At 46.1% G+C, this 22,515-nt stretch overlaps 1 protein-coding gene and 1 long non-coding RNA gene across 2 annotated transcripts in view; one reads left to right on the forward strand and one right to left on the reverse strand.

Annotated features, from left to right (window-relative positions):
- CNTNAP2 (contactin associated protein 2) overlaps nt 1–22,515 on the forward strand; it is a 1,777,718-nt gene that overhangs the window by 1,532,995 nt on the left and 222,208 nt on the right. The window contains exon 19 of the mRNA XM_034648877.1: nt 8,357–8,575. Coding sequence (XP_034504768.1) covers nt 8,357–8,575 — 219 coding nt within the window. The remainder of the gene's footprint in view (nt 1–8,356; nt 8,576–22,515) is intronic.
- LOC109491244 lies at nt 2,925–7,247 on the reverse strand. The gene is made up of 3 exons (XR_002144591.2): nt 7,176–7,247; nt 7,018–7,070; nt 2,925–3,469 (listed from the first exon to the last, which is right to left on the reverse strand). It is a non-coding gene; the product is annotated as an uncharacterized LOC109491244 (long non-coding RNA).

Raw genomic sequence — 22,515 nt, forward strand, 5'->3', positions numbered from 1 at the left:
TTTGCTGAATAGGAAACAATTTGCCACAGAAGAGAGAGAGACAAACAGCACCTGTGCTAAGACCTACAGCCTGGGCTGTAACTCAGTCCGTGGCAACCGGACCCAGACATCCCCTTGTCTGTCTGCTTCTGAGAGACGTATTCCCAGATCCCACCAGCAGACCTCTCCCACAGCCTCAGCCTCAACTCCTGGGGTCACGTCTGTGGCTCTTCCCCATTATCAGTGTCCACATAGGCAGAGCCATCCACCACGCAGCCATTTAGAATCCCCAGTTCACTGACTGTATGTTGTCTCCTTGAAGCTCCCACGTGATCCAAGTTTACACCTGTCGGTTGTTTTCCGATTCTAGCTGTTTCAGCACGCGGTCTTTCCTCCTTTGGACCTCACATCTCACGGTCCATTCTCCTTGAACTCTCCGAAGCCGTGCATCTCAATGCACCTGCTCTCTGACATCACCCGAAACCAACCCCATAAATTACCCCGGGTCCTTGACCAGAGCACACTTCCTTCAATGAGTGTTTCTCATTTTGCCACACAGTCTGGCTGTGGTCAAGAGAAAAGCTTCTTTGACGTTCCTCTCCATCTCTGGAGACTCCACAGGCAACCAATTTCACAGTTTCTCCAAAGCAGCTTCTGTATTTCCTTTTATCACAAATACCCTATCCCCACAGTCACCATCTGGGACTTTCATCTATTCTTCCAAACTGGACACTCTCCACCCAGCACACAAGTCTCCACTGGTTCCAAACACGAGAGTATTTGAAACCTGTCCCTTGCTAAGGACAGGTCCTGTTTCACGCCACATGTCATTATGGAAAGATTTTTGTCTTTTTCTTTTTTCAGTCTTATAAGTCCATTAATATTCAAGAACTTATTCTCAGAAGGCAGTTAAATGCATGGAGAAAACTAAAATTAGAAAGGCTTTGCATTTTAAAGACACGTCTCTGTTTTTTGCATGGCCAATGGTAACTCCCTTTTGCTTCCTTTTCTCTGTGGATGTCTTTGTTTGTGAAGGTATTTTTTAACCGTAATAAAAAGCTTAAAGGCCAAGATACATGAAGAGAAATATTTCTCATACTCAAGAGGTTATCAGGATACCAGAGGTTCTAAAATGAGTTCATAACATTGATTCTTAAGCTCCAGGCATTTCCTTGAAGAATTTCCAAACGACTTCAAATAAACTTTCCTTCTCAGTGTTCATTTTCAGATGTGTTTAACACCGAGTTTTAGGGTGTGAATATGCATATTTGACTCTAAAAATTTCTCTATTCACACACTATGACTATTACAAAGAAAAAAATAGGTTATTTTTTTAATTTCCTGCACAATATGAAAGGCAGTACAGTATGGTTAGAAAAACCAACGCTCTGTGCTTAGTTATAACTGAATGTCAGCATCTCACAGACTCAATTCCCTTTCCAGGCTGTGAAGACGAGCGTGGAAGTTAGAATCCATTCTCAGAAGTCCTCCAGCCTTAACGTGATTGGGCTCAATCACGTACTTCGAAACTGAAGTGGGTGTTTGGTTTTCACCCAGAATCCAACTGCAAGCTTAGAAGGACCACAGCCCGTGCGGGGCTGCACACAGCTCTGACGCCCACTGCATGTTCAGGGGGTCATCAAACCCACCCTCAGTCCCACAGCTTCCAGAAGACTCGCGGAACTCGCGGAAGGTTGATGTGCTTTGGGTTACAGTTATCACAGGAAAAGTGGAGAGCTTAGACTCAGACAGGAGAAGGAGCACACAGGGCAGGGACCATGAGAGGGGCCAGATGCTGAGTTTCCAGGTGTGCATCACTTCCCCGACATTGACTGTGACAGAACGCGTGGGGGACCGCCAACCGGGGCAGATCCCCTGAGCCCTGGTGTTCAGAATCTTTATCCAGGCTCTGATCCGTAGGAATGGTTGACTGCCCGCATGACTGGCCTCCGTCTCCGGCGCCTCTGGAGGGTGAACTGTGTGCACCACACCTCCCCCCCCAACACACTGTTGGTCAGCCCCCACGCTAAATCACATCGTTACGCTATCTGGCATGACTCTCAGGCAAACAAAGACCCTCCTAGCAGGCACAACATTTCAGGGGTTTAGATACTGCTTTCCCAAGGCCAGGGGCCATGTGGGGACCACTCTGTAAGCAAAGTTAAACTCTTTACAGTTTTGAACATCTTCCTTTTTGATGGCAAGGAAATAACTTTGATTCTTGGGACCTTCCTACTAGAATGGCATTTGGTGATCAAAGCAGACTTCCAGGACCATTTTCATCAGGGACACCTGGCGTTGACAAAAGGCAGATTCCAAGGTCCTATCCTAACTTACTGAGCGAGAGTCTCTGTGATAGGAGCCTTCGGAATATGCTTCTGACGGCACTGCTGAGTTTGTCCTGGATAAGCCTTTGATCCTCAAATGTCATACATTTGGAAACAACCTTTTGCCTAGTTTGTTTCGAGCTGATGTCACTCGTGTATCCTGATCCTAGACTGAGAAGATACACATTCTTACTTTATGCTGTCAGGGAAGGGACTTGTGCAATGTAAGACACCATCCCTTCTGTCTGCCTGTCTCCTAAATTATGGTTTGCCTCAGGGAAATATGTGGGTTTCCGTGCTCAGAGTATCTGTATTATAATAGTTTGGCCTCCTTGGCAGGAGTGTTTCTATTCGTCCATTCACTTATTCACAGATTGTGCCCCTCTGTGGCAGGCATTGTTCTAGGTGCCGAGGAGCTACTGAAAATGAACAAAACAGAAAATGCCTGTGCTTTAGTGAGGCCGGAGCACGTGTATATTGTGCCAGATGGTGATACAATGCATGCTACATAGGTCAAAAAAAAAATCAGGATAAAGGAGAAAAAGCAGCTGAGAGAGGGATTCACTATTTAACATAGAAGGTTTAGGGAAGGAATTTCTAATATGATGACATGTGAGCAGAAGGGTAAAAGAGCGGACACAGAGTTATTTGGGTCAAGGGAACAGTAAGTGCCGAGGCCCTGGGGCAGGAACCGGTTCACAGTGTAGTGGACGAGAAAGCCTTAGGTGACGAGGTTAGCGAAAGACTAAGAGCAGCAGAAGCAGATACAGAGACTACAGGGAGCTCTTTCAAGGCACGTGGCAAGTAAAGAGAGCAAAGAAGTAGAAATAAGGTCAAGAGAAGTGTTCTGTAGTGGTGGTGGCCGCTAAGATGTTCTTGCGGGAGTGACCCAGTGGAGCGCAAACGATCGGTGTTGTAGAAGAGAGGAGAAGCTTGCTGGCCTGATGTCCTCGAGTAGGGAAGGAGGGATGGAGAGCGTCCGGGCTACAGATGGTCCACGCGGCCCTAGATAAGAGCAGAGAGAGTCCCTTTACTTCTTCCTCCTTTTCCTCCTCTCTCTGATTCTCGCAGGTGCCTTATGTGCCATCTACCCGCCTCTTCTCATGACCCTCTCATGTTGCATAAATGCTTTGGTCTCCTGATGTCCACCTAGCCCTTCCTTCCTAAAAAAAAAAAGAAGAAAATATACCCGTAACATTCTCCACTGTAGAATGAGGCCAAAATATCTGGTCTGCCTGTATACCGGTTTCATTGTATGGGTCAGACGAGATTTTGTGCAGTAACCTTATCAATCCTTAAGCTTCATTTTAAGATGGAAAAAGCAAATCATTATCAAAACTGCAGCAGCGCTAGCCAGTCTTCTCAGCAAGCTCACTGTGTATACCGGGCCTTATCTTTTCCCTTTTCCTGTTCCATATTGAATGACCTAATGTCTAAATGTTACCTCACCTTCTGAGAGAACTCAGAACCCAAAAGTCTGTTATTCTAGCCGGTTGTTTAATTTGTCGCTCAATACATGAAGCCTGGAGGTGATTTGTTGAAGAGAACTTGGGTTGAGTTAGAATGAGAGGCAAATAGCGCCATCTGCTGGAGCTGGAAAGGGGCGGGACCGAGAGCCGTGCGTGGTTCTGCCCCATTGATTGTTTTCAGTCCCTCAGATGGAGTCATGAACCAGACTGATTCCAAGGGCATTTCCGCCATCTCTCCTCTTTTCTGATGCCGGTATGCCGCCCTGTGCATTTCTCTTTTCATGTAATCTCTTTTCGCCCTGTAAGGATTCAGTATCTAAAATTACCAGTAAGACTAGCTATATTTCATTTCATTAGTTCTCTTAGAATCTCTTGCAAATTAGATCACAGAATGTTGCCATGCGAAGGGATCTTCGAGATTGTCTAGTTCAGTGTTTTCAAACACATTTTGGACACGGAAGGTCTTGGAAAACTGTAAATGTAATCCTCATTTCAGACACCAGTAAATTGAGACCGAAAAGGTGAAAAGGCAAAGCTGCGACAAGAGGTCGCATCTACTGATTCCCAAACCATTCCCTGTAACAGTGAACATGCTTTCAGCTGTAGTAAAAACGGGCTCAAACAATAGTGGATGTCTCACACAAAAAGTGTTGAGTGGCTCTGGGAATAATTTAAGGGCTGAACATCACCACCAAAGACCCAGGTTTATCCCGTTGCCCTCCCTGTTCTCCTCAGCATGTCTGATTATAGGATGGTCCCAGCAACATTAGGAACCATAACCACCACCCAAGATCAAGGGATATAAAGGGGCCGACTGTCTCTTCTCTTCTGAGCTAAGACATTTGTCCCAAAAGAACCCTAAAGACTCTCCTCATATCCTGTTAGCCAGGAGGGAATGATATGTCCCATCCTAAGTGGGTTACTGGTAAGGAGGATGAGATTGCCATATTTGACTTAGACAAATCCAGGTTCATGTTCTGGGTCTGGGGTAGGGCCATCCATACCTGAAGCGTACGATTCTGTGGGAGTACAGAGATTCCTGGACAAAACTGGAAAGAGAGTTGTGGCTATTTATTCGAGGAACATTCTCCATGGATCTCCCTAATTTCTGCTTGTCTTCTGAGCAAGAGGCATCAATAGCTTTGTTCGGACGTTTCTAAGGATGTGAGGACAACACACAGTCTTGGAAGAGAGAGGTAGATTTCTTTCCTGACCAGGATAATGAAACTAATGTCTCTCCTCAGGGCAAAAAATGAGCTGGTTTGCCAGCCACCCCTTTAAAAGAGTGGGGTTTCTTAAGTTCAGGTTCCTGGGCAGTGACACAGATTCCCTGCGCATGCAACATCCATCTGGGCTGCTCCACACGGCCCCCCAGTGGAACTTGGGGGACAAGAGAAATCAATGTGGACAGGAAGCCCATGCTGCCTGCTATGCTGTGAATAATAATGTCTTCTGTCTCTGACCCAGGAGGCTTCTGTCTTCTGCCAGCACCCATGAAACCATGGGAGACTACATTGTTAGTTTATCAGTCGGTTAAAATCCCTGACACTTCCTAGTTCTTGACTCTAATAGAAAGACAACCGTCCATGTTTGCTATAGTCTTCTTTCCAGGGAGCCACACTCAATATATCCCATTCCATTCTCAAATACTTATTTCTGGAAATAAGATTACTTTCAGTATGTAAGAAATTCCTGTCTTACTGGCAGAAACAGGGCAACTCCGTAGCCTCCAACTGGAGACACACATTAAGTCAGGACAGTGTCATTGGCTCTCGTGTCTTTGATGCTGCCTCCCTTTTATTCCCTCCCTGACTCTCTCAGTAATTATCTCTTTTAAAATGTCAGCTCCTCTCACCCAGAAGAGCAGGAGCAATCAGCCACAAACTGAACTTTAGAAGCTTTTAAAACACTTGCCGTTTGACTGGGAAATGGAGTCTCAAAGGCATCCCTTAGCAAAGTCAGGGGAGCTGACATCAAATGACTGGGGGAAAAAGGAGCCCTTTTCTCTGCACTCATGCGGGGCCTGCAGCCCCTTCCCCAGGAAGCAAAAGAAGGGACGTACGGAAATGGTGGCTATTTCTACACCAGAACTTGAGTAGAGGCCCTTTAAGGAGGAATCTGCTCTCAGAGGCCTTGGACCTTGAGCGCCTCTTACTGCGCCCAGCTGGTGAGGGGACTAAGCCACAGCAGGATCCTGGCAACATCTTTTCCTGCTCTGGAGGGAAGTGTTGATGTTAAGAAGACCATGGTCCAGAAGAAGAAACACGGGCTCTAATGTCCAAGCAGAGAAAAAAGTATGGACATTTCCTACTTCACTGTTGGTACTCAGAGTTTCTCCAAATGGTGACAATTTAAAAACCTGGACAAAAATTCATCATAGCAGGAAGAGAGGAGGAGAGGAAATTAGAGCAGCATTTACCCCTCCAAGTCAAACCTGAGGGTTAAACTCAATTTATCCCCAAATTCTATTTCCCTGATGGTTGTCGATGCCTTTAAAATGAAACAATCTTTCCTACTTAGCTCAGGAACCCTCGTGCTCTTGCTCTTCTGACAACTTACATTTAAAAATGCATCCGCTAAAACACAGCACTACAAGAACAAAACAGATTCAGTCTTAACACTGGAGGCTACTCTTCCCCACTGACTCTGCCAGAAATACAGGGAAAGATCATTCAGTCCGGGAGTCATAGGATCGTCGACCTGCATCCCGGTATTTCCATAGCAACCTTCATGAAGGTCGCTGGCCTCCACTGAGTCACAGTGACCCCTGGAGGCATGAGCCCCTAAGAGAGAGGGGTTACTTCACCAGACTGCATGTAGATTCACCGCAGGTGTTAAAATTAAAGTTCTCTTTCTAATGACATAAAGGATCAAAATTCCTTGGTACAATTAGGTTGATTAAATTGAGCTCTGCGTCTAAAATCCCTGTAGCTTAATAAAGTTAATGCAGCTTTCAGAGGAGCCTGACCCAGAGGCAGGGAACAGTCTAGGCCCTGAGAGAATCCGGCCCACTGCAGTCTTTAAATTAGAAGTTTGATTGCTTGCGACACCATCTCAAAATGGTACCAGTCCAAAGAAGCTGAATTTTCCATTAGCCTGGGGAAAAAATGACAGATATTTAATTAAACTGCTTAGAGATTAGGCAGAAGCCTTAGTGGATAGATAAAGGGGCTGAATCTCTTTATAAGCAAAGTTAGGAAATCCACTCGCGTGCCCTGTCTTTAATGTCGAAAAGAACTCACCAAGCCGAAGGAGCTGGGGACCTGGGTGCCGCTTTCCCACTCAGCTGCCTCTCCTGCCAATCGCAAGAAAGATACGCATTCAAAAAGGATGTTTATAAAGTGTTAGGTGGTCACCGAGGAAATTAAACCCTAAAATGTGAAGTAGAAAAGCTACTTACAACCGAAGCTGCCAAAGCAAACCACCCTAATCCATTTTTCTCTCGTTGAAAGGTGATTTATTACGGACTTTGAGCAGATCTATGAAAAAAGAATGATTTGTGGTCAGTGCTGGAGGGTAGGTTATGAGAAGGATCTGGCCTTGCAGAAAGGGAATGACCGAGCCGCACAGCGAATGGTTCAGAAAAGGGATTGCTCCGCAGGAATCTTGAGCTCCCTTGTGGATAGCCACAGCGGCCCAAAAAAGATGCAGGTCACCTTCATTGCCTCAACGCTCACAGCTCCCTAGCTTTCAACAGGAACCACAAGGACTACATTAATGAAATAGTTTCATAAGCTCTCCCAAAGCAGTAGCTCTCAACTTTAGCTATATATTAATATTTACCAAGGAGCTTTTTAAAATACCAGTGCTTGGGGCGCCTGGGTGGCGCAGCCGTTAAGGGTCTGCCTTCGGCTCAGGGCGTGATCCCGGTGTTATGGGATCGAGCCCCACATCAGGCTCCTCCATTGTGAGCCTGCTTCTTCCTCTCCCACTCCCCCTGCTTGTGTTCCCTCTCTCGCTGGCTGTCTCTATCTCTGTTGAATAAATAAATAAATAAATAATCTTAAAATAAATAAATAAATCAATAAATCAATCAATAAATAAAATACCAGTGCTCTATGCCGGACCAACTGAGCCAGAATCCCTGCAGATGGAGCTGGACACGGGTGTTCCAGAAAGTTCTCCAGGAGCAGGTCACTGCCCTAGGAGCTGCTGAAGAGTTACATCGTGTGTAATCACCAGATCTGGGGCTCGGAAGCCTGACAAGCCTGGGGTTAGGTCCTGGCTCCACTGCTCACTAAACATAAGACACTCTGCATGTGCCTAACTTCCCCAGGTCTGGGTTTGCTTATCTGGAAAGAGTCAATGATGGTTACCTCTCGACAAGCTTCTAAAGATTGAGTAAGAAAATAAATGTATTCCTGGTCCCTAATCCACATCTATTTCCCTCCCCTCGGAGGAAATATGGTTAAAGCGGATTGATGTTTTACCCTTCCTCGAATGATTTTGCCATGAACTTCTGTAGCAAATGATGGGCTTAGGTTATTTCTCTCCCAGCTTTGTTTTTCCTCTAGAAAGCACAGCTATTTGGTATCTGGGAGGAAAATACTCATGGGCTTCTCATGCTTTCTGCTCCTCCAGCTGCCACTGAAGTGTCCTTTTCGTTTGATGTTGGGAATGGGCCGGTGGAGATTGTGGTGAGGTCGCCCTCCCCTCTCAATGATGACCAGTGGCACCGGGTCACCGCGGAGAGGAATGTCAAGCAAGCGAGTTTACAAGTGGATCGGCTGCCACAGCAGATCCGCAAGGCACCCACGGAAGGTCACACCCGCCTGGAGCTCTACAGCCAGCTCTTTGTTGGTGAGTAATAGGAAGAAAGCCCTTTGTGACTTCCCTCTGTTGTTGTTGTTGTTGTTGTTGTTGTTGTTGTTGTTGTTTTAAGATTTTATTTATTTAGAGAGAGCGCTCACCTGTGCATGAGTGGGGGAGGAGCAGAGGGGGCGAGAATCTCCAGCAGACTTCCTCCTGAGCATGGAGCCCAATGTGGGGATGTAAGGCTCGATCCCACGACCCTGAGACCATGACCTGAGCCAAAACCAAGAGGCGATGCTTAACCGACTGAGCCACCCAGGCGCCCCGTCCCCCCCACCATTGGTTTTAATAACCTTGACAGTGGAAAAAATAAAAGTCTCTGGAATGTTTTGATAGAGATCCTTCCAAAAGTAAGAGTCTAGGCTTCGTGTAGTCTCCATCATGGCAGAATGGAACGAGGAAGATGACTTAGGAAACCTTAATCTGGCTCCGCTCTCCTGTCTCCAAAATCAGAGGGGAGGCTGGGGTATCGCTGAGTTCTCTGATCTGTACAGTGTTAGGTCTGTGGTTTTAAAACTGCATAAAATTCTTTGATAATTTAGGACACTTGTAACTGTGAAGAAGAAAGGGAGGAAGGGAGGGAAGGAGGGAGAAAGAGAAGGAAATGAGCTCTCTGGGTTCAGGTTTACTTCAAATGATAAGAAGAAATCTGTCATTCCTTTCTCTGCTTATCCTCAAGGTTCTAGGCAGAGAAAGATGTGAACTCCTCCCTGCTTTACATGAGAAAGAGATCAACACTGAGAAATTTAAACAAAGCAAAAAGTTAAGCATCCTTTGCAAGAAGTCAATCTAGCCTCACAGTTTGGTCTTTGCTTTTGACATATTTCAGCTGAAGCTAATGTTATTTCAAATCAATACCTGTTTCCATGCTGAAATATTAAATTTTGTTTTCTAGAACACTGATGTTTTAGGAAATTAGCCATTTTTCCTCTGTTGAATGACAAGAGAGCAAGTCTGAAGGACTTTCCAGCTATGTGCCACCTTAGACCCCCTCTCTGAGTTTCTGGGGGTAATTGATCAAGTCAGTGAACTGTGGCTGTCCCAGACCAAGCAAAACCACACGTGACCTGGTTGCTGTTCATAGTCCTACCACCTGTCACCCCACGCTAGAGCCTCACTGAGGGCCAGCTAATTTTAACCAGGGCCAGAGCCCCACGGTGTGTTACATAATTGTGTTGGAATGCTTTAAGAACATTAGAAAGTCACACACACACACAAAAAAAAAAACAAAACAAAAAACGGTAAAATTGCATGTCAACTCCTTCCGTGCAATGTGGGCAAGTACAAATGTTTTAACTTAGTTAGCTTTGGAAGTAAGACTTGTTAACAAGCCATGTCATCAGGGGCCGTGAAAGAGTCATCAATTCTGAAATAAAATGCTCCTTGACCCCAACTAGAACCCTGCCCCCTCCAAATCCTGCCCTCACGTTGTAGTTCTCAAAATTACGCATTACTTTTAAAATTCTTTTTTATTAAATAAATGTCAGATCCGCTGAGTCCTCCTGACTATTGTGAGCAGATTTTGCTTTATCGGTCCATCCCATCCAGATTACCTGGGACAAGTTTTGTTTTCCTCAGCGCTGTCCATCTCAAGCATGCTGGGTAAGTTCTACCTGGTTTTCATCATAACAGGTGACCCTAACTGACCTGAGTTTCTTATTTTTCTGAGCTTGTCCCTGGGTATAGAGGTCCAACTTTCTTTCTCTTCCTTTCTTTCCACAGACTATAGTTGTCTCCAGAAACTTTGGAGACCAAATAAAGTTGTAAATGGGAAGAGATAGGGGAAACATTTATTATGGTCTTAGAATTCTGATTTGTTTAAACAAGAACAGCTTATAGGAAGGGAGCAGCAGAGGGCTGAGACCAGAATTCAACAGAACAATTAAATTTAAGAGACAGGCAGAAAAAATAGCATAGCATCTCAGGAAGAAGACTGAAGGGGAACGGAGGGAATGATCACAGAAAAATCTGGGAGAAGGTGTCACCGGAGGAGAGAGTTCCATGAAATTCTCTGTATTTATTATTGTCAAGTAATATCAAGTGCCATGTGTAAAATCAGGCTTTAAAAAAATGTTCTTTGAATTTAACAATTATGAAACCACTGGTGACCTGGGAAAGAAGCTTCAGAACAAACAGGAGGCTGCCACGATGACTCAGCAGCTGCTTTTCAATTGACGAAAACAAGGAGGTCCATGTCCCAGTTTCTAATTTCCTGTCATCTCAGAGGTGGGCATGATGCGCATTTCCCAGACACACGCTATTGTGCACCAGAATGGAACAACAGTGTTCAACTGTGTTCTGCAAGGGATGTACTTCCCAGGGGAGGCGGGAAGGGGGGGTTGGTTCCCGCAAGAAAATCAGTTCAGCAGCTGTGAAATCCTGGAGCTAGCTACCCCAAGATTGTTCTGACTTCCACTCTCATAAGAAACTCTGTCCTGACCAAGTGCCCCCGCTTTCCCTCAAGTCTCCTGTTTCATCTGTCTAATGATGGAATTAGGTTTGTTGGTATCCAGAATTTCCTCCAACTTCAGCCATTTGTGATCACGTGTTTAGAGGTGGGTCAAACCTGAAGGTCATCCTTCCCGCAGTGTCGTGCAGTTAACATGGGCTTTGAGTCCCATCTCTGCCACTAACCCGCTGAGGAACCACTGGCACGTTATTACTCAATATCGCCGTGTTAAATAGGGATACAGTTTCCACGTCTCAGGGTGGACTGGATCCGCGCAGGAGAAGCGCTCTGGAGAATGCCCGGCATGAAGTCAGACTCATGAAGCATGAGTTACTTCTTTATCTTTGCTTTTACCTTTACTTCGTTAGCTCTTCCTCCACGTAACCGCCCCCTACAGAACCTACTTCCAGCCGGCTCATTTCTTCATTCCCAAAGCACTGACCTGAACTGTGATCACTTTAAGCCACACACCCTGAAGGCAAGTTCCCCTGCAGAAATGCCCCCTGACATCCAAAACCAGACTGCAGCTACTGTGCCTTCTTACCTGCCACAGGGCCCCAGAGCCGGAGCAGCAAGCAGGGGCCCAGGAATGTTCTCAGCCGGCCAAGAAGCCAGCAAGTGGCCGTGTGTAAACATGACCCGGACGCTGGCGTCACAGCTGAGACACATGGCAGAGAGCTCCTTCTCTGTTCTAGAAAGGAGGGGCTTTGACTCATCCTACAGCTGAAACAGACTGGAAGTCCTTCTTGGCTTTGCACACAGAGTAGGCTCTAAGGGAAGGCCAGGCTTGTGCCTCCTTTCTCAAAGTAACTGAAGAAACAATGAGAACAGTCCCCCTCGCTCTGCATCTAGAATATAATTAAAAGCTGTCATCGAAAGAGGATTAAGGCACAGGTTTTTAGGCAGTAATTCGCATTACTGTGAGAATTATTAAGGCTATATGATTCTGCTTTAGTCAAAAAGTAACAAACTTAAACATGAAAAGTGACGTGGGAAGAGAGAAGCAGTTGCTGATATTTGTCTGCGAAACGCAGGAAATTGTCTCATGTTTTTGAGCCAGCATGAGCAACTAGCATATGATGAGCTTCTGGGATGGCCCAGCAGAGACACTTAAACCACATGGTGATCTGTAGCTTCGACCAGCCCAGGTGCTCAGACCTCCATCCTCCATGGCAGCCAAAGGGCCATATTTTTCTTAGGAGGCGGAGAATAGCAAACATGTTCAAGGTCATTATCTAGGCATGAGCAATGCCAGGCTGGACTGAGCCAGAGTCCTCTTTGGCACAGAGACATCCGGGGAGCTGGGAGCCGTGGCAGCTGCAGCGGCAGTGTCAGGGCTAGGAGGGGGCAGGGTGGCTGCCGGGCTGGCAGCCTGCGGCCGGCGGCCAGCCCAGAGCATGGTCAGGGAGCTGGCGAGGGTAAGCCATCGTGGAGAGCCAGGCAGGCTATTCAAGGCAGGTGGCTGGTGGAGGAGTGGGTTTGCAGCAAGCCAGACACCGGCCAGAGCGTGAAACTGTGCTTGGCAGTCGTGTAAGGAGGAGGTCAGAGTTTGGGAGAGCAGGAGGCTGCTTCGGAAGATTTGGGAAGATTCAGTCTCAGAAGTGGCTCCTTGAGAACCCTAACTAATGACAAATGTCCAGGCTCAACTCACGAGACTCTGACCTCTTCTGAAATCTCTCTGGAGGTTAAAGATGTAGCCCAAAAGGAGCTAAAAACCCTTGCTCGTTCCTTCTGGATCTTCTGTGCTCTGCAGGCTGCCTGGCTGGCTGGTGACACAAGAAGCAGGAGCACTGTCCTGAGGACTCAGCAAACGGGAGCAGCGGAGCCTGCAGCCTCCTCTTCGTCCAGCACTTTGTCTGTCAGAAGACACCTCCTGAGCTGGCACTTGAGTTCACGGACGAGTCGAGGTTTCTTAAATGGATTTAGAAGTGAATGAGATCAGAGCACGATGACCACTGTCTGAGCTACGCATCGCTGGTGGCCCCGTAAAACAGCCCAACTTCCCCAAACTCCATGATATAGCTTGTTCGGTCACCTGTTCCTCACCCCCTCTGTATCCCAGAATCGTGTGCGCACCATTCCAGTGCCATCTGAAACGCAGTGTCATTGAGAGAGCAAAGCGAAAATCAACTTTTGTGGTCTGCAAGGGAGAAAACTGGAATTCCAGGCAGAAAGTGCCCCCAAATCTGTGTATGAATAGAATGGTTCTTTTTAGTATCCACAAAGTTTAGAATAAAAAATATATGGTCCAAATAGCAGGAGTTAAAACAGAGAAAATATGTTGCTTGTTCCCGTTTCCTGCAAGCCAAGCCTGCCTCGGTAGCATCGATGTGAGTGCTGGCTGACACGTCCTGGGCCACACTTCAAGGTCAAGTGCGCCACACGCTTTATTCACCTCTTGTAAAGTAAATACTGTTACTAGTTCCTGCCTTATTGTCACAGGGAAGAAACTAAAACTAAAGTTAAAGGTCGGTTAACAGCCCGAAGTCGTGCAGCTGGTAAGAGACAGAGCCGGGGCTGGATCCCTCCCAGCCTGATTCCAGAGACCCAGCTCCGAACAGTTCATCTTGTCAAAGCAAAAATGACACCCTCCTTAAACAGGCAAGGAAGTTGTCACTGGAGGTTACCGCAAAGGGGAGACAGGCCACAGCTCAGTTGGAGCTCAACTGCACTGGAACAGTGGAAGACGGGTGTTTTTTGTGTGTTGTTTTTTAATTGTGGTGAAATACATTAGGCATGTTTTTCAGAGCTAGGGTAGGAGAGATCGTAGGCCTTCTGTGTTTGCTAACAACTTTACCAAAAGAAAAAGCACACTGTCTCCTATCTTCATGGCAGGAGGCCGTTTTACAGCTTGGAGTGGGGGGGCCCACAGTCCCTCAGAAACTGAGAGATAAAGGCAGTAGCTCCCTTGGCGTTTACATTTCAATGAGATGACTCCTGGGTTCCCAGAAAGACCTTCCTGCGTTGTAAAAGTGGCAAAAAGATTCTTGTGAAAAGATTTACATCTCAAAGGGGAAGACAAAGAATTTACAATTACACGTTTTCTCAAGTAAATGTTTTAAGAAGAGGGAAGTCAAAGGTCCAGGGTCAGGAAGAAACCTGTCCTGTGTTGAGTCAAGCTGAGGGGAACCTTGCAGCTGTCTTCCTCAGTCTATGCCCCCGTACTCATCTGGGGTGATGATGGGGCCCACCAGGTATCTGGAAAGGTGTGGAGGCTCTAGAGTTGCTACGTCCAGAGACAGGCTGCAGGCAGAATTCCCACGGTGCACAGGGGAATGCATCCCAGCAAAGACTTGTGCGTGCACCCCAGATGGCAGCAGGGCGCCCGTGAGGAAACACTGCTCTCAGTTATGGAGTCTAGAGTAGGAGACTAGGAGGTCAGGCGCAGCCTGAGTTGGCCCTGGCAAGTATTCTGTGCGTTACCAAGTCAAAATGCAAAAGATCAAGGCCGGCAGAAGACCACAGGCAGACACAGACACGAAGCTTTTGGGTTAGGAAGACAAGCAGAAGCAGTCTTGGTGGGGAATGAGCCGCCCTAACCTGAGCATCTTCGTGATACAAAAATTAGCTGTTTTTTCTTTTTTACTTACTTTGGTAAACCCTTTGCAAGGGTTGTTAAAGGCAATACAGATCTCTCTAGAACCCACGGATGTCTAGAAAACATCTAGAATTCTGATCTTCTGTCCGTGATCTGCCAGTGTAACTGATCCCAAGTCCATCTCTCCGATCCAAAGCAAAGCCAACCAGAGGCATCAAGTTGGCCGCAAGGAAAGAGTTTCTTCAAGAGGCAGCCAAATGAGGAGATATGAGGAGACAAGCCTCAAATCCAGCTCCCCAAAGGGGGAGGCAACACATTTTTATAATCGGAGGGGTTGAGATTACCACACATTGATGGAAAGGACAGGGCAATTTAGGACTATTCATGAGGAAAGACAGGGCATGTGCACTGAGCAACATACATGTAACATGCATCCCATGTTCAGCATGGGGTGGAGACTTAACATCAGAATGAGGCAAAATTCATCCCCTGGCCCTGTTGCCTGGTGAACTGGGGAGACCCCAAGCCCTGAGGCCTTGCCCCAGCCTATCCCAAAGATGTCGCCAAAGACTCATGGTCTTGTCATGAGAAGGAATTCAAGGACACCCAACACAGTGGACCAGCAACACAAGTGGGAAAATTTAATGAAGTGAAATACGCTACCAAGATGTAAGCACGTGTGAGTGAGCTCCAAGGACCGAGCTGGGCTCCCTGGGTTTCTATCTTTTATTGACATTAGTTAACTAGGGAGTGGAATATTCATTCCTTGGGGCGGGGATTTCTTGGAAGCGATTCTGTGCCTTTTCTTCCTGATTTGGCCAGGGGTTTCTGGTCATGGCACCCACCATCTTCGACCTGCCTGGTTTGATCTGGCTTCTTGTGGAGGTGCTGCCAGGACAGGCCTCTGACTTCTCCCACAGCTGGCCTCCAGGTGTCCTGTTAGAACCTAAGTGAGTGCCAACTCTAACAAAGTCAGGAGCTTATCTCAGGACAAACAGAAGGAGCTATGGACATGCTCGAATAGCCAGTATAAACGAGATGGGGTCTTAGGCTCATTATCTCAAGTAAGGAAAGCAAGGCTTTGGCTGACCTTGAGTCTAGGATTTCAACTTCGTTAACTCTACGGGGCACGATTTCACCAGCAGCACTCACCCACCATCCTTCATGAGATACATTCTTCTTTTGGGTTCCGTGGCAGTGTACTCACCCGCTTTTCCTCCCACCTTTTGCTTGCCGTGACTTAGTCTCTCCTGTGAGTTCTCTTCCTCTCCGTGACCACTAGATGTTGAAGCATCATAGAACCTTCCTCTCTTCTCCATCCATCCATCTCCCCAGGTGATCTTATCCAGTCCAGTCACATCCGATACTATCTATGGACCAATGACTCTTAAATCGAAATCTCCAGGCTTCACTTCTCTCAGGAATTCTGCATCCATTTATCCAACTGTCTACTTAGCATCTCAGCTTGGATGTCTAATGGGCATCTCAGAGAAAACATGGCAGGCTCTTGATGCCTACCCCAAACCTGTTCTTCCATCAACCTTCCCAACTCAGGAAATGACATCACCACCTCCCCATTTTTGCTTGAGCCCACAATTTGAAACTACCCTCGATTCTTCTCTTTCCCTCATCACTGCCCATCAGTAGTAGGTCTTATGACTCTACCTCCAGACTGTGCCCGAGGTGGGTCCACTGCTCTCCATTACTGCGAGTCCTTCCCGAGTCAAAGCCACAGTGGTTTCTTGCTTGCACTATTGCAGCAAGTCTCCTAGCTGGTCTCCACTGTTTGGCATGTGCCGCGGACACGCTAGGCTTATTCCTGCTCTAGAGCGCTTGCCCTGGCTGTTGCCTCTGCCTGAAATACCTCCGAAGACACTGAAGAGGCCATCTCCTTCTTGTGCCTCATGCCTCAGCCTCCGCTGCCTTCTCAGGGAGGCTTTCTCTGACCACTCAACCTGACGTAACCAGTCACTTCCCATTTTACATTCTCCTTAGAACTTGTGATATTTTCATTTCTTTTTGCGTCCTTCCCCTAGAAGATAGGCTACATGATGACAGAGACCTAGAATAATGGTGCAGTGGGTGCCCAATGAATATTTGCTGAGTATATAGTGAACTGAGCAAGTGAATGCTATAGTGTTTGTTACTTCTCCGAGTTAATAGTCATATCGCCATCTTTGGAAATACCTTTTTTCACTGGGTACCAAGCATGACAGAAGCCAAAAAAAAAGAGGAGACAGAGTCTCAGAATGTTATGAAAGATGGCATCTCAGAGCAGTGTAGGCCCTAAATATAGCTTTCAGTCTCCTTTCCAGTTGAGGCCTTGCCTGTCTGGCAGTAGCTGAGATGCTAGCTAGGACCCCGATGCAAAGAGCTTCTCCCTCAACCCTTATAACTGGTCCCCTGGTTCTCCCCAGACAGCGATAAGTCATTTGCTGTGGTTGGAAACCACAGTCATTGGTAAAAATAATGAAATAAAATGATTTGCTAGGTAAGATCTTGTATAAATATCACTAGATGAAATCAGTCAACTATCTCCAGAGCAAAAGGGCAAACAGAGCACAGAAGCTGCTCACGGGCCCTCACAGTGGCTCACTGTGAGGGTCACCGACACTTATGCTTGTCTTAATACCACCACCTTCCACCAGCTCCGCCTGGAGGCCGCGTCTGAGTTTCTGCTCCTCTCAGTAGCATTGCTTCCGCCCCACCACACCACAGGTGAAGTCACCCACTAGTAGCCACCCTATGTTTTCCTACCCTGACCCTTTAGTGGGCAAATCTTATTAGCTTTTACAATCCCAGCTCTCAATCTTACAGTTTGAGTTTTAACATATTAAGTAAGTTGTGATCGCCACTATTTTTACCTCGTTTTCTTACACTCCCACCATAAACAGATGGACAGTGTACTCTTAACTTCTTCTGGAACTTCACAAGGTAGCTGGTTAACGGCCTATTTCCAGGTGCTGAGCCACTTTCCTCAGGCAGAGGTCACGCGTGTGGACGATTTTAGAGAGATTCTGGACCTAAGAAAAGAGCCAATCTTATTGTTCACCTTCTGTATGCAGTAGCTCACGTGCCTCCTCAGGGACTCGGTGGTCTTCAAATCCCAATGTTCTCATGACCACCGGTGCAGTCTGGTTTAATGGAAAGGCACCAGCTTTGCCATCAGTGGAAGATTTTTTCCAACAGATTTACAATTTCACATATACGTTTTTGATGAGAATAAATGGCAACTGTCACACGGAAAAAGATTGTAATAAAAGAAATTAGTATCATGTCACGAATATTGGGGAAGGGATGGGCACTCGCAGCCCCACCACGCCCCACCCCCGGCGATTCCCTGAGGACACAAGACAACACCCCAGTTCACTAGCCTAAGCGAGCACAGTTGCCCCATAAATGCCTCATTCTCCCCTCCCTTCCTCCGTCGGCCGGCCCTGCTGTCCAGGTCCCGCCAGGAAGGATTGCACGGGGCCCACCCTTCACTTCCTGGTCCCATTGTCACATCCTGGCAGTGTTACTTGGTCATATTAATTTCACTTTCTTATGTTTCATCTTTCTTGCCGATTCTCAACTCCATTCTCTCCCCATCACTGGCACCCACTCAAGTGTATTTTATGTATGGCCTCCCAGCCCCACTCTCTATATATCTGTTCAAAATATATGTATGTTCTGGAAACTTCATAGTATTGCCTTTCGCATGTCATAATTTATATAAATGGTATTGTACTACAAATCTCATCTGTTTCTTGCTCTTTCACTCAGCCTTATGTTTTTAAGATGCATTTGTATAGCTCTGTGAATACTGGGTATATAGTGTTCCATTACGTGTGCACCGACGCTTTATTTATTCCATCACCTAAAGATGGATACCTGAATTCCCCGAACTCTGCTACCACAACCATTCCGTGAATGTTTATGCACGGCTCCCTGTTGTTGGAGGGTTCCTTCTGTGTGTGTGTGCGTGTGTGTGTGTGTGTGTGCGTCCAGGAGAATTACTGAATCCTAGGGGTATATACGTAATTTCAGCAAGTACCGCTTATCTGATCAGTTTCTGAGTGTAAACTTCAAGCTTTATTGATTGAATTCTCTATTTCTGTCAATAATCTATCATTGGTAGCTCTGTATAATTTGAGGCCATTTGACTAGTTAAATGTGTCCATGACCTTTTCGATATATTGTATCTTTATTCCTTATGATGTTTTCCATCCCACAGCTTTATCTCTGCTCTTCAAATTACTGCAGTGTCCCCACTGTCATAATTTATATAAATATATATATGGGAAATGAGAGTAGGTAAAGAGAAAAACTTAGTAAACGCGGTATTTTCCTGGTGTTTTGTACAGGTGTTTGTACCCTTTTATTTAAAAGTATCTCAGATATCCTAATGCTGAATCTCGTAAAAATTTAATTTGAGAATCTCTGTCTTTTTCTTCATTTATTGTAGCGAGGGGTATTTCAGGGACGACTTCTGCCAACCTACCTACATTTTCCATCTACTGTGTTTCGTTTACTTGTTTGCCCGCCCGCTCACCCCCCCATCTACTTTACATTGATTGAACTGAACATTACTCTACTGATTTGAAAGTTATACATTGTACTTCTGTTCCTCTGGCAGCCATTCCTAACTTATTAAGACTCAGACTTACGCTTTTTTTCTCTATCATCCACAAAAACAAATCAGTATCTCTGTTGTGAATGAGACAAAAGACCAAGAACACTCTGACCTCCTTCCCCACCTTACTGCCTGGGTGGTGATAGCATTTATAGTTTTAATTGCGGAATCTTATCAGCATACTTATTTTAATTGCATTTACTAAGTTTTTCTCTTCACCTACTCTTATTTCCCAAATCTTACTACCTCTTGGATTCATTTCCCTTTTTAGTCGAGGGCAGTTTTGTCTAAGAAAAACTGCATAGGTGGATCCTTCCAAGACTCACGTGCTTACAAATATCTTCACTGGTCGCTGTGTTTAAATCAGCGCCCTGAAGATACTGTCTTTTATCGGCGATGTGGCTACTGAGAAGTTAGATGTGAGTTACATCCATATTACTGAACTCCTCTTTCTTCTCTAGTGTTTCTTACCTGTAATGTAGCACTCCTAGCCTTTTGGGGGCCAGTCTGTTAAAGCCTGTGTCCCTCTTCTCAGAATGATGTTTTATATGAATAACATAAAATAACAAATTACAAAAGAAACCAAATATATTGCAATTAAGTTATCAAACATTTAAAACAGCAAATTAGTGATAATAGAGTGATACAAATGCTATAAATAACAAGACCTAGCTAGCATCAGATCTGATAACTACCTTAAGTTCAACTTCATCATGACCATAAATGATATTTCAAAAAATCTGTAACGTAATAGGAATATATCTATGATTTTCTATCAGCAGCAGTGACACAGATATTGCTAATCCTGCTGTGATTTTCCCTGCAGTCCTGATTGAAGAAAATGCTAAATTTCATTTAGAGGCTAGTGAAAATTTTGAACATGGAGGGTGTTTCGCATCCCATTCTCCAGCCTCCGGACTCCTGTAGATGAACGCCTGAGGTTTGGGGCCTAGATTAAGGACCACAGCTATAGGTATGGGTATGGGGGTTTTCTTATCTACTCTGTTCACTATTTTAGGAGGCTCTTCATTCTGAAGGCTAATATTCATTCTAGAATATTCTGAGTCATTATTTCTTCAAACGTTCCTTCCCCAGAGTTACTCTCTTCTTATGAAATTATTAACTTTAGTTCTTAACTTTTCCTTCATTCTTTTAACCCCTTTAGCCTTTCCTGTTGCCTCTGGGGAGGGTTTATTGACCCAGTATTTCAACTCCCTAAAATGTTCTTCTGCTCTCTCTGGTCTGTTCAATCCGTCCTTGGAAATCTTTATTTCAACAATTACAGTTTTTTAATTCTCAACCTCTCCCACCAGTTCTTCTTCATGAGAGTTTGTCACCACCCCGTGTTTCCAGTGTCACGGAGGAATCATTATGCTTATCTTGCTGCAGTTTCATGTCTGCCCAATAACGAAGATGCCGATTATCTTGGGTCCCGTGTGCCTGCTCCCCGCAGTTCCGCCCCTCCTGACACAGGAGTCCTTCGTTTGTCGTGTTGGCTTTCCTCAGAGGCCTTGCCACTTTTCCATACAGGCTCCTGTTCATTCCCTTGAGATTACAAGATGCACTCTCCCGTGTTGTCTGCTGAGGGGAGAAGCTGACGCTCGGGCCCTGGGCTGTGCTCCTCAAGGGCAGTTAATGGTGAGGAGAAAACTCTCATCTCGGCTGTGGAACAGCTAGTTCCCACCTGCCTCAACCCCTTCCTGTTCCCACCTCCACGTGTCTCTCACGTCCCCACACACAACTTCGAAACGCCTCCCTCCCAGCCAGGCAGGGGCAGCCAGCTTGTGCTGTAACCGATTCTTCAACCAGCGGTGTATCTTTACCCGCTAAAGCTGTTCTCCCCCTCCCCATTCCCTCACTGCTACACCAACAGTCCATCTCCAAATAATCAGATCATATAGCCTTTCACTGTTTTCCTGCTTTCCTGGACCTCCCGGTATTATTTAACATTCATAACTATGCCCTCCTTGCAAGCCTGACCTCAAAACACACCCTGTTCTATTCTCAGCCTCCCTGCTAGCTCCTCTCCATCCCTCCTCTCCATCGCCAGGCTCCTCTTCTTTTCCTCCACCCTCGTGTCTTGGAACGCTCATACATTCTGCAAGGCGGGGTTGCTCGGAGCCATGCCAATCCCTCCCAGACCCATAATCCATCCTTGACCTGGGACTGACAGCTGCAAAGGCTTGTTTGAATCTGTAGTCTGAGGATGGGAGAACGAGGTGACAGGTGGAGGCAGCACTGGGGTTCTTGACTCTGGATGAAGGAGACTGGATCAGTTTGTTGTATAATAAAGACTTGAAGCCAGATAACGAAGACTGAGAAAGAGGTGAATCAGCCTGGGTCAGGTTCCCGGTCTCATGTGGCGTGTGTGTGTGTCAGAGAGAGAGAGAACGTAGGATACATTAAAATCAACAGAAAGAAGATGCTTATTTTGCTCCAAAGATGAACAGTAGATACCAGTGGGACACATAATAAGAACAATAACATACAGATATTTGTAAAAGAAATATTTACACAGAGTTCCCAGCTGATTTGAAATGTGTTTGCAGTAAAACCTGCTGAAGTGACTCTTTGTACTTTAAGGTTTGGATCTGGCTGGGATGTGGTGGTTTAGCACTGTATTCTCTGTCCCCACTTTTTGGGGAACCATGAGACTCCCCTCGGAGAGCCACCTCTGAAATAGCACCCTCTCACCAGGTGTAGGGGATGACGTACCACCCACCATCCAGGGCTAAGGCCCGTAACTGCTTTGGATGGTAAAGTTGCAGTTAAGCTTTTGCNCTGAGGATGGGAGAACGAGGTGACAGGTGGAGGCAGCACTGGGGTTCTTGACTCTGGATGAAGGAGACTGGATCAGTTTGTTGTATAATAAAGACTTGAAGCCAGATAACGAAGACTGAGAGAGAGGTGAATCAGCCTGGGTCAGGTTCCCGGTCTCATGTGGCATGTGTGTGTGTCAGAGAGAGAGAGAACGTAGGATACATTAAAATCAACAGAAAGAAGATGCTTATTTTGCTCCAAAGATGAACAGTAGATATCAGTGGGACACATAATAAGAACAATAACATACAGATATTTGTAAAAGAAATATTTACACAGAGTTCCCAGCTGATTTGAAATTTGTGTTTGCAGTAAAACCTGCTGAAGTGACTCTTTGTACTTTAAGGTTTGGATCTGGCTGGGATGTGGTGGTTTAGCACTGTATTCTCTGTCCCCACTTTTTGGGGAACCATGAGACTCCCCTCGGAGAGCCACCTCTGAAATAGCACCCTCTCACCAGGTGTAGGGGATGACGTACCACCCACCATCCAGGGCTAAGGCCCGTA

Source organism: Ailuropoda melanoleuca, chromosome 1 (assembly GCF_002007445.2).
Source record: "Ailuropoda melanoleuca isolate Jingjing chromosome 1, ASM200744v2, whole genome shotgun sequence".
Classification (NCBI taxonomy): domain Eukaryota; kingdom Metazoa; phylum Chordata; class Mammalia; order Carnivora; family Ursidae; genus Ailuropoda; species Ailuropoda melanoleuca.